At 46.3% G+C, this 12,772-nt stretch overlaps 1 protein-coding gene across 1 annotated transcript; it reads right to left on the bottom strand.

Moving 5' to 3' along the window:
* Window positions 1–1,906: 1,906 nt before the first annotated feature.
* On the bottom strand, window positions 1,907–4,202 carry LOC120506153 (cystatin-like). The gene is made up of 3 exons (XM_039717369.1): window positions 3,896–4,202; window positions 3,300–3,413; window positions 1,907–2,310 (listed from the first exon to the last, which is right to left on the bottom strand). The coding sequence occupies exons 1-3, from the start codon at window positions 4,172–4,174 to the stop codon at window positions 2,233–2,235; spliced, it is 471 nt and encodes a 156-aa protein (XP_039573303.1). The 5' UTR covers window positions 4,175–4,202; the 3' UTR covers window positions 1,907–2,232.
* Window positions 4,203–12,772: the final 8,570 nt, after the last annotated feature.

Raw genomic sequence — 12,772 nt, forward strand, 5'->3', positions numbered from 1 at the left:
CAGGAAATTGCCATTTCAGCTGAGTGCACAGGGAAGTGTCCATACCTGGAAGGATGCTGATACAATTTCAAGATTCAGAAAAACCCTGTAGGGCAACAACCCAGGGAGCAGCATGAGCAGGGAACAGTGACCCAGGAGCTGGGAGCCACAAGTCCATGTGAGCACAGGCCTCCAAGGGCAGGCACTGCTAAGGAGAGCTACACTACTCACCTGGCTGGCCCTAAATCTGTCCCTGAGAACCAGAGCCAGGAAAAAGCCTTGGGTTCTTAAGCTCTGACCCTACTAAGTCTCAGGAAGAATGTCCCCAGAATTGATGTATGAAATGCAAGCAAAGCAAGTGCTTGAAACAAGCACTTCCCTGGTCACCTCTTCACATCTGACACCAATATTTGAAAAAGTCAGGCAGAGAATGCAGCTAAAAAAGGAGGGCTCGGTGTTCAGCTGGCCCAGTCACTGCCAGCCAGCCAAGCAAAAAGACCTGAGAAGCAAAATACTCTTGGCAGGGGAACTTCCACTAATGCTCGTAGCCTGTTGCAAATGCAAAGCAACACAGCCCACAGCGGAAGGTGTTTAAATTAGGTCAGGCTTTTTTTGGCACTTCTCCAGGTGGGATAATCACCAAGGCTTACACTCAGCAGTTTGTGAGCATGGGTAATCTGTGCCATTCATTCATGCCCTTAGTCACTGGCATTTCAGCAGGAAAATGCAGCACCTCCAGATTCAGGAGCTCCTGACACTCAAACTCTCATATTCTCTGGCACAGCCACTTTTTTCCATGAGCTGTACGCTGAGCTGCTGGATAAAAAACACAACAAAGTGCTGGAAATGCCTCATGATGTCTATCTGCACTTTCCTTCCTAGCCTAGACTCTTTGAAGGGTTATTGTGCAATAACCCACCCTCAAGCCAAGAGGATAGATTAACAGAGGCAAACTCACCTAAAGCATGAGGGAATCCCTTCACCACTGCCTTGTGCTTGTGCAGATGGAAGCCAGGGAATAACCATGTATGTACTGAGGAGATAGAGAAGGACAGCTGAGGGCACCTGAGCAGCCTGACCCAGGATTTCCAGGGTCAGCAGATGGAAACATGCAGAGTCACTGACCTGGCTGGCAAGAAGAACCAGGCCACCTTCATGCAGAGCACTGAGAACGGGGTGACAAGGAAGGAAGAGGGATTTATTCCTATTGGATCTGAGCACAACCCAGATGTAGATCTTCGGTGCCAGGCAACCAGCTCATCCTTGCAACAACACAAACCCAGGTGTTACCTAATGCTCACTGCAAGCTTGGCAAACCCTAGCAAGTGATGGGAAGTGGCATTTCCCTTGGGAGGAAGAACAACCCACAGAAGATGCACTGCCATGGAGCTGGACTCACTGTATCCATGGGTGAGACTCACACCAAAAGGGAAAGGTTTACTTCAAAATACAGAAAAGCAAAAACACAAGACAAAGCATTTCCTACTTTATGGTGACTGCAAAAAAACAAGAAGCCCCTCCACTGTTCACCTCAGCACCTTCACTCAGTCCCAGGATGCCCTCTTGACCTGGCACCTTTCCCTACATCTTCCTACCTGAAAATGTAATTTTATCAAGGGGAGCCTCCTCTTTCCTTACAGCCTTAGAACAGTACAGCGGCCAGGACCCAAAACCATTACAGCTTCAGCTAATCTTCCCAAGATGGAGAGTTCTCCAAAGCAGAGTTCCTTCAGTAAAAACAGCTAAGGCTTCCATCTTTTACTCAAAATCAGAGGCCAGGCTAAGGAACAAGCAGGCATGGTTTGTCTCCTCTGTGATCAGGACCCAATACCTTCTCATCCCATTCTTAAGGCAGGACAGCATAGGTGACAACTAAAAGCAAACCCTCCCTCCAAGACAGCAAAAGATCAAAGAAAACCACACATCATGGCAATTATTAAGTTTTTATGTTTACAGTAGTCACTTAACATGGATACCAAGAGGTTTTAATAAGAACTCTCATACTGGAGTGAATTCATTGGGAAAGCTGTAGAAGGCCAAAACAGCTGCTCTAAAATAGTCATTCCAAAGAAGAAAAAGTTGAGATCATACTGTGCTTTAAAAGTGAAGTTACATGGTTTAATTTGCATAGCACAAGCATACATCAGTAGCCAAGTTACAGGCTTTGATAAAGCCCATCTCCATTTGTGTTATTGCCTTTTTCTTTCAAATCTGAACAGCTGGTTGCTGGTCTCTGCTGGAATCTAGGTAGGCTTACTGGCACTTGCTCTCCAGCAGCTCCACTTGGTTTCTCCAAGGAACATTCAACACTACGAAGTTGCAAATGGTGCGCTAAGGAAAGAAAGAAAAAAGTAGTTAGGAAAATAAGAGCATGAAACAGTGTCATTTATGGGGGTTCTTCACTCCTGTGGTTCTCTGCATTTGCCCTCTCCAGACAAGTATTCTGGAGCAGCATTCTTGTGCTCAGAGTGAGTCACGTATCTTAAATAAACCCTAAGAAACAAAGCTGAGCAGTCAGCACCGCTGGCAATCAGGTTATCTCCTTTATCCACTCACAGAGGAAAGCTTTCAGCATGGATAATACTCAGACATAAGCCCACAGGCACAGCTAATCCACGTGTAAATCACTGCAGTTGCCATAAAGATACACACTAGTTTTGTGCTTCTCTTACGTGCAGCTACACCTCTCACCCATGCAGGAACAAAGGGCACATACATCCTGTTGCTGCCATCAACAGAAGGAATGAAGCACTATGGAAAAATTCAGGGCAGATGAAGGCAGACATGTTTGGTGCTCCCACCCAAAAGGCTCCATTACTCATTACAAAATGCCTGTGTAACTGCTTGGTGGGCACAGGGAGATGGGGAGATTTGCTTCTTCTGGGCAGTGCTCTGCCCAAAGCTCTATTCACAGCAGTACAAGTCCCACAGGAAAGCATGCCAAGCATGTTTACATCACCGTGGGAAAGAAGAGATGAGAATTCTATGGGGACTGAGGACCCTGGACTGAGAGCCAGGAGGTCTGACAGAGCTTCCTTCACAGACCTTTCTTAAGAGGACCAAGACACATGCACTGCTCTGGCCTGAGCCGCGCTTAAAAAACAGCCAAAAGGCCCTGCCTTCTCTGACATCAACTGGCAAGACAAGTTCTGCAGGGGCAAAACTTGCTTTGCCTTGTCAAGCATAAAGGCATAAGGTCTCTGCTGACAGCTGAGGCAGACAGGGGACACTGCCCGTAGCCATCTGTACGAAGCCAGCCAGTGGGACAGGGATGGAAGTGGGGAAGGGTGGGGGTCAGCAGGCTGTGCCCTGGAGCCTACCTTGGCCATCTGGGGCTCCTCATGGAAAGCACAGTGCTGGATATCAGTTGCTGGCTTTGTGCAGGTTGTCCGGGCAATCTCCACTTTCATTATGTACTTGACTCCAGCCACGATCTGCAACAAGACAAGTCGGCAGAGGCGGCTTTACTCACAGCACACGGAGAAGGGCTCTCTGCCGAGAGAAGTCGGGCTGGCAGGAAGGCAGGCAGCGATCCTGTTACATGATGGAAAACAGACTGTGAAAGTACACAGGGAATTGTATGTGGCAACCTCCACTAAAGAGGCACTTGGCATCTCCTTAGAAACAGGAAACAAAATCCAAGTAAACATGTCCCACAAAGCAGCCTCCTTAGCAATAAACAGAGACATGTGTTAACCCATGAGCAGCGCAGGGAAGCCACTGGCTCCTTCCACAGCGCGCAGCACTCAAGGTCACTCAGACTATGAGAAGCAAAGATATAAAAATAGAGCTTTTATTTGACGTCTGTGGGGGGGAAAACCGACAGCTTGCAGAGTCCCCCAGGCTGGCGCTCTGCCCTGTCTCCAAAGGGATCCGGCCAGCCCCCTAACAGAGAGTGCCGGCCCCGGTGGCTCACCTGCCTCTCGGCGCTGAGGATCCGCACCACCCGGCTGGAGTACATGTCGTTGCTGGCCCTGTTGTACGCCGTCATGGCGAACTGCAGAGCCCGCTCCAGCCCCTCATCGTTCTCGGGGTTCTCGATGGGCTGCGGGGCGCCCACCAGCCGCGGGCGGAGCTCGGCGCTCCGCACGGCGCCGGCGAAGAAGAGCAGGGCCGCCGCCAGCAGAACCAAAACAGACGCTCTACCCGCCGCCATGGCTGCGATCTGCCAGCTCCCCCTCACGGCCGCCGCCATTTTAAAGCCGCGGGGCGGGCCGGGCAATGTTTTGGGCCGAGCCCCGGCCCGCCCCGCCCCGGCCGGGACCGGCCCCGGCGGCGTTGGCCGAGGACTTCCAGAGGGTCAGGGAGCGGGGGGGCAAAGCGCAGGAGAAGGAGGAGGATGCTTTCCCGCACGGGAAGCTGGAGGCTTTTTCCAGACTCTGTCTCCTCGTAGGTTATTCTTGTGCTTATTTCCCTGTACTGCGAAGGGAAAATAAAAGCCACACAGCATTTTAAGCTGCCGGTGTTGTGTTCCCAGCACAAAACACCTTGAGTAATTTCCTCCTCCGCAGCGCTGGTGTTGCCTCACCTACGCTTCCAGGGGCCGAGGCGGCTTCCCAGACAGACGGCTCTGCTTCCCGTCTGCTCCCTAAATACCGGCATTATCTCCCTCGTCCCATCAGGAACCCTAAGTTTGGAAAGACCGGACTTTATATAGCATGAAGGAGCCAGCTCCAGTGAGATTTAATGCCTCATGGAATTGTTAGGCTGAGAGAGGAGGAGGTTTTGCACCTGAATATCCACAGCTTGCCCTGTAATGGAAAGGGCTTGTCTGCTGACTGGAAAGGCTGCCTGGATGGCAGCAATATCCAGCGTGGAAAAATCCCTGCAGCTGGCAACAAGCTGAGCTATCAACACTGACAGGACATCAGGGTCACTCTTGTAGCAAGCTAAATAATCATAGAATGGCTTGGGCTAGAAGGGACCTCGAAGATCATTTCGCTCCCACCCCCCTGCCATGGACAGGGATACCTTCCGCTAGACCAGGCTGCTGGAAGCCCCGGAATGAACACCACCAAAATCACCTGCAGACACCCAAACAGGAACATGCTGCATTTGTTGACTATTGCCAGTCCAAACCCCATGAAATCAGGACTTGAAACTAAGCAATTATGAGGAGAAAAAAAGGCTTGGCAAAAAAGTTATGTTCTACAGCTGATGAATATAGGGCACATGGTTCATGAAATAAAGCTGCATTTTGTCCGTTTGCTTCTGCAGGGTGCAACAATCTTGCTCTATCAGAGGTGCTTTCTTAAAAATATAAAACAGAAATTCATGAATAACCAGATAAACAAAGAAGCTGGTAATTAAAGAACTTACCAAGCAGCAGAAGACTGATGATAACATCGCAAAAGTTTGTAATACTGTGTGCCATCAGTATAACTAGAAAAATAGTGGTTTAGCATCTTCTTTTGTGGTTGATATTTGAGCAATATCCAACATATTTTCATCTGCCTTTTTGTCTATGTTTCAATTTCACTCAGAACTGGTGAGCTCTTTATGATACCAGGCTTACTAAGTTCTCCATATCACTGCTATATCCCTTGTCCTTTCTCTTGACGTCCCTCATCTCTCTTTCACCATTAAAAAATATAGTTGTCAGACATAAAAATTTCACTTCTGCAATTCTAACCATTACAATATGTGTATATGTGCAGAAAATAGATGTTCTTCAAATAAATGTTCTGTAGCCTCCAGCCAAAGCTTCTTGTCACCTGTATGGGCACAGAGATCCTGTGAAGTACAGTCAGCCATGTACTGTCCAGTTGGAGAGTTATACGGACGGCTCTGTGTCTGTGGGACTGAAAGATAAAATGCCCCATTGAATTCATTGTAAGATTTGTAGGATCAAGCCCACAAAAACATGGACAACAGAAATGGCAGATGGAAGCTGGATGGCAACATCAGTGGGGTAGAGTTGCTGTGGGCCACGTCCCCAGGGTGGTTTTCATGGCACAAAAATAAACTTGGGGGCTTGTGCTCTTAACAGAAAGCGTATCTTTAAATGTGGCAATTTCTCCACTTTGCAATTCTTAATGTGTACACAGGGTGATTCTCTGAACACACTTCCAGAGTTTGGTTGAACTTCCCAGAAAAATCTCCATTGTGGCAGCCGGCACAGGACTGCGTCCAGACTGTTCTTGAGTATCTCCAGTGAGGGAAACCCCACAACTTTTGGCACCTGCTCTTCCTTTGGCAATTCCTAACATGTACACAGGGCAATTCCTGCTGTATCCAGACTGTTCTTGAGTATCTCCAGTGAGGGAAACTCCACAACCTTTGGCACCTGCTCTTCCTTTGCAATTCCTAACATGTACACAGGGCAATTCCTGTTGAATACACTTCCAGAGTTTGGTTGAACTTCCCAGAAAAATCTCCATTGTGGCAGCCCCTCACACTTTATCTGAGTACCTCCCCTCCAGGCCTGCTATCTGCATTTGTCTAAAGATAACAGCCTTTTTGGCTGGTTCCTGCAGGGCTGGAAAGCACAGCCCACAGAGCTCTAATCTCTGCATGGCTCTCACAGGGAGGAACAACGGCTTTTGTCGTCACTCAGTAATGAGATAGCAAACCTCAGATCGCAAAAATAATCACGCTCCCTACAGGTAGGAGATTACCTTTGAAATATCTCAAACCCAATGCATTCTAAATGCCTTTTTAATCTGCTTTTTGACTCCTTTTTAAAATACATCAATCATAAATTAAGGTTAGATTTCCAAGTTTTTCTCTGTCAAACTGGCAGTCAGATCATAAGGTAGTATAATGAATATCAAAGTTTGCATATGTGCACGAGTCCCAGGGGCTGGAACCTGAAAAACCCCTGCAATTTATTGTGAGATGTCTGAGGAGAAACAAAATCCATGAGGCTGTGATGATATATCACTGCACCAGCCCAGCAGTGACACGTCATATGCAGAGATACTTATTATGCAAAATAGGTTTCTTATTGGACTAAGAGTAAATTAACAAAACCATCCACATACAAACACACACCTATCAAATAAACAAAATCCTACCTGGGTGAGAGCAAGAAGGGGAATAAAAATGATGCGTGCTTCTGTATCCTTGAGAGATTTTTAAAAGCCCAAATGCCACTCACCTGTTTGAGTGTTACTTTCTGATTATGTAGGCAGTCTGGATAATGCATTGACATTATGCATTCAGCCCTTCTTTTCTTTTCTTTTCTTCCAGTGCCAAGGACCTCCAAAATCAGAGAGGACAGAATGAAGTTAGGCAGCTGGGTGTGGAATTAGGTAACCACAATGGCACTTGGTATTTTCTTTCCAGTTACTCTGAAACATCTGGTGTCAGGCTGAAATATTCCATAGGGCGCTTGGATACTGTCTGTTTAGCTTCAGGACTCCAGCTGATCAGTTTTTGAAGTTGTAGGAAATCACTCAACAACAAAAAGGCCTGATTACCATGGCTGCACTTGACTGGGAAAATAGAGAGCAGCTGAGCATGCCTTGAGGCAGTCATTACAAGGACATCACAGCCACTTCAGCATCATGCAGCATTATCCACCTACAAGTCCTGCTGTGCTGCGCAAAGCAAAAGCCTCACTGTGCCCAGTTGTACAAAGGAAGAAGCCTGGAGGGTTTACAGCCCAGTACTTCAGTTCTTGGCTGGAAAACACACAGGCAGCCACATAATGCCAGTCTCTCAGCTGGGGTAATGCTTTCTTGATGCAAACAGCAGAAGCAGGAGTAACACTAGCTATCCTTAACTTCCAACAATGAGGACATATCTCCTGAACCCTTTGTTGGCTTCCCAGGAAAAAATTTAATTCTCCCCCAAAATGCTTATCTAAACTACTCACAAAGACATCTTGTCTTTTTCCTTCAAACTCCAGGATAAAACTTTGCTTGGATGAGAAACTAAAGCAGTGGACAGGAAAGCAGTGCACTAAATCCATCTCTTTCTGCTGCTTGTCCCTCTGCCTGGACCTTGCTGCTCCTGCTATACAATGAACTGAAACTCAGCGTGGTTAAAAGAGCTGCTTCCTCCTCCTAGGCTGGTGCATTTGCAGACACCAACAAGGAGTTCAGTGTTTACATGCCACAGCCCAAGAAATCATTTGGAGTTCTCGGGACTGAAATCAGCTCATGCTGGGTGAGGACTGTCGTGTAGGATCTTTCTACATTGTTCTTGAAGATCCGGTCCTTCCTGGAGAAGTAAACTGTGAATTTGAGGAGATGTCAATATGGCCATTAATTGAACTTCTAGTACAACTGATGGCTTACAAAGCCAGCACAAGCAAGATTCTTGTCCAAGAACACACAAAATAGCTGAAAAGATTGAATCAGATTTGACTCAAGGCCCAGAATCCAGAGAAAGAGATTGAAAATATGCTCTAATACCTCTCATTTAATCGCATTAGTATTTCTTTATTTCTTCCCTCAGCATATTTTTTCAGCCACAGGAGGAGAGTCCCTCCAGGAGGTCATTGTTAATAAACTGAAAAGTGTGTTTCATGTACTTCTGACTGATCAACATCAAGGACTAGTTCCATGCATACAATAATCCAACCTCACATTAACAGTGATTAACAATGTCCACTTTAATAATGGTCAGGAATGCAGGCTCTCTTCCCCACCACTTCGAAGGATTTTGGCTGTAAAAGGGTCCAATATTTCAAGGTCACCTCAACAGTCTAAAGTTTGGAGGTAATTTACTCTTTCATTGACACAGCCTTGCACAAGGTTAAGGGGTGTTTTAATCCAGGTGAAAACAGGCTACCCTCTCCTCAGCCAGATGAAGGCAGCTGCTAGGGCCCCAGTTTCCAGAACCATAAGAGAAACTAAGAGTCTTACCTTTCTTATTATGAATGCTGGCCTGGAGGCTGCTTTAGAAGAGTAAAAGAAGGTTGCAGACCTCTTAACAATCATAGAGATCACTGCAGAAAAAATGCAGAAAACATCTCTATGGTACCTCACCTGCCTGAAACTCAGGGACTCCAACACCTGCTTCTACAAGTCCTTAACGAGACAACTTAGAAACTCCCATCTACTTCATCATGAGCAACACTGGGGACCTTCTAAGGGGATTTCTATAGCCAAGTAAGCATCAGCCATGGGGAGGTGGAATCATGTGAGTGGTCAGTGAATCAGCCTCCTTAAGACACAATGCCTGTGTAACTGGACATTCCCAAGCAGAAGATTTGGGGGAGAAAGAGCACAAGGATTCTCACTGTGAGAGAAGCAATACCAGGGGAAGCACAGCCCTTTACATGAAGCAGAAGCTGAGGTTTTCTGGGAATCCACAGAACAGAGGCTGAGAGAGCAGCCAAAGAATCATGAGAGACCTCTAAGCTGCTCCTGTTTTGCTCCCTTTCTGATTCCAGACTGAGGATCTGGCAGGATCCAGAGATGCCTCCAGCTCTGACCCTTTGCTCTTCTCCCTTCTCCAGCTGGGCCCAAGCATCTCAGTCACTGTGTGGGACTCAGAGCTGGAGTGAGTTGAAGGCTGTAGCAGAAGGGAGATCCCACTGTAGACAGAGGTCTCTGCAGAACTCTCGGACCCTGACCCCACATGAAAGCCATTTCTCCAAAACCCTCTCACCCATGCTCAAGAGAACTGCCCAGCCACTCCCCTCAACAAGCCATCCTCTGTTGTGAAGCCCACACCCTTGGATTTAGATGGTGAAAGTGTCCTGCACTCCAGGAGTCACGCAGTCACCAAAAAACTGAAGTTAGAGATTCTGAAAAGAAAAAGAAGAAAAAAAAAAGAAAACCCAAAACCAAGTAGAAGTAAACCAACAGTTGTTCTCATCTGAGTTCCAGGCCAGAAAGAAAGAAATTACATTATTTACAGAGGGTTCTCAAGCAATCATTAGCAGGCCTGAGACCTGGGACCTAAATATTCAATCCTAGCCTCATGCATTTTTTAACTCTTGGGCATACCAGAGTCTTGGTAAACAAGTAACCCTTGTTTCTGCAGCTGCTGCTTTTAGGCTGGAAGCAGTTCTCATCTATCTCACCCCATGTGTCTGTTCCCATTAATACCAATTTTAAAAGAACCTTGCTGCTTTTCCATTGCTATCCTTGCTGCCAGCCATATACCATTAAACACAAAAAGTAAGAGCCTTTAGTTGTAATTGCGGCTTTGCCTTTTTTGTAGAGAAGGCATCCCATGAAGACTGACACAGCTGAACACCTGCCTAAGCACACCAATTCTCTCAGCAGGAATTTTCAGAGAGAAAAACTAAATTGTAGCTGTATAATACATTGAGCAGACAATGCCAGTGATTATCCAGCAAAGTGAGACCAAAAAGCACCAGCAGTGCTGACTTCCAAAGGGGCATAAAGTGTTCTGACGAGTTACCCTGCAAAAGATGACAAGGCCCTTCAAAACCACACGTATTTTGTGCCTTTCACTCTGGCTTCTCTGTGAGGCCTCTAAAGCCAGACCAGTCCTATAAAATACTGAAGACACCTCATATTTTCTTGCAGGTAGACATGCTCCACATAAGCTGGCAAGTGCATCCTTTCCCTCTCTGGTGCAAGCCATGAAAACTCTGGCCAAATTCAGTCAGTTCAGCTCTCCCAGCTGAGTCCTCTGACTGCATGACAAGGGAGCACTCCTTGGAACTCCACTGCCCAAGTGTCCCACTGAATGGAAGTCTGTCATTCTGCTTTCCCAAAATCCTAGGTATTTCTGCTACAATTCACAGGATGGCCAGGAAATTGCCTTCTTTCCCTTCACGGCCTCCCTAGCAGTCAGGCAACCCTCCTGGATGTTGCAAGTGGTCACTTACAGTAGGATAAGAAAGCCCTGTGGCTCAGACAGACTCAGTGACCCCTTGGCAGGGTCAGGCTGAGCAAGCCCACCTCACAGGCAGTCCCAGGGCGGCCTTTTATTTATGTGGAGCACAAGCCCACAGTGAAGATTGTGGTGTCAGCCAAGGCCAGAAGGAAGCAGTGGCTCTACAGCAATAGAACACAAATCAGGAAACATGGCAAGCAGTGACACACTGACCTAGGGCATGGCTGTGAGGAAGTGCAGAAATGTTCTCCAGTGAGGTGTCTTTGCAACACAACATCCCCAATGCCAAGTGCAGAGGAGTCAGTTCAAACCAGGCACAGAAAGGGAAGTAGTGCAGGGAGATGCCAAATTCTGTAAAGGCATCTGGGGTCACAAGTGAGGTCACATTGCTTGCAAATCCCCACAGCCACGGTCCTGTCTGCAACTATGCCAAGGCCAGTGTTTTCCAAACCTCTCCTTGACATCTGTTGGAAAACCAGGGAACATGGGACCCCATATTTCTCCTTTATCTGGGAAGTATCTTTTTGACTTTTCTGGATGCTTCAGGGATACACCTCCAAAAATACACATGCACTGGGGACTACCAGGAGACATAAAAGCCAGTGAGCCATCTGCTCTTTTCCAAGTTTCCTTCCCACCTGGACAAGAGTTCAGTGCTGTTCTTGTGTTCTCACTGGGCACCTTCCATTTGAGTCACTGAATTCAAATACATCTCACAATGCATGCAAAGATAGTCTCCTTTTCTTCCAAACCTCCACCTCCTACTTGCTCCAGCGAGAATTCTGAGTCCCACCAGCCCCATTCTACAGTTATGCTTTCTACAAAGTCCTCACTTAGGAATCTGAAATAGCAACTCATAAATTAGTGTTTTGAAAAGGCCTAAGAGTTGCTTTGGAGACCAGCAAGCACTACAGGTCTCCACAGACCTGGCCATGCCACCTCTAACTCCCTCTCTCTCTTTGTGTGCCCAAGTACTCCTAATTTCCATATGCCACCCAACAACTTCCTCTGAAATGTGCGTGCTCAGCACCTATTAAAGGCTGGCAAACACAGATAAGTGTTTTGAGGCATGACCAGATGTATGGCTCAAAGAAATGTTGGTTTGAAAGGGGAGTGCATCTATCCCTGTCCCTACCTTCTGACAGCCTGATATGCATGGTTTGGCCCTTGTCTTGCATCCAGCCCAAACGGGGCCATGTGAGGTTAATAATACTGGGAAAAGCCTGAATTAAATGTAATGTAAGTGCTTGACTGCTAATTATCCATATGACCTCGAAGCCTCGGACAGCCAGGGGTCTACTATAGGATAAACAGATACAGACACTTAGGCTCTGAAGACAAGGACTCTGATAAATAAGATCTAGCCAACCCTTCTATGGCTAAGACATTCCTATCTCATGTATATGATGCCCAAAGCTGCAGATCTTACCTTAACAAAGTAACAAAAAACATCTGGGAAAGAAAAATCACAGTAGGGATAGTACTTTGTATAGCCTAAGGGACTCAAGTAATGCTAAGCAAAATTTGAAAAAAGAAGTGTTCTCACCAGAGAATTTTTTTTAAATCTTTTATTTTACAGAAGTATTTACTTTTTATGAAAGTCAATACTATCTAACAAAAAAGAGACTAAACTCTTGATTCCAAAATCACATGTGCCCTCATGCCTGCAGTCAGGTCCCAAAAGTCAGACATTTCCAAACTGCAGAATTTCTAAGCCAATCTAAGGCTGTTTGTTTGCTGTCTGGAGTATAAAACTATGAACCAAGATTTCCACCCTGTTTGGTTTTGATTTCAACATCCTATCTGGAACATTCAGCTCATGTTTTCATGTTTTTCTAAGCAACCATGAGAGTTAGAATTATTTTTTTTATTAGAAAATTGAGTTTCTTATGCAATGTCTTTCTTTCGGCAGCTGTTAAGGAAAAAAAAAGTACAACATCCTGAGACTGCTGAGAAAGTCATAAAGCTTAGTAACCACTGCAATATGCCATTAAAAATGCTTTTCATTTTCCCTCCACACATAACTCAC

The sequence above is a fragment of the Passer montanus genome, unplaced genomic scaffold (genome assembly GCF_014805655.1).
Source record: "Passer montanus isolate IOZ18808 unplaced genomic scaffold, ASM1480565v1 scaffold102, whole genome shotgun sequence".
Classification (NCBI taxonomy): Eukaryota; Metazoa; Chordata; class Aves; order Passeriformes; family Passeridae; genus Passer; species Passer montanus.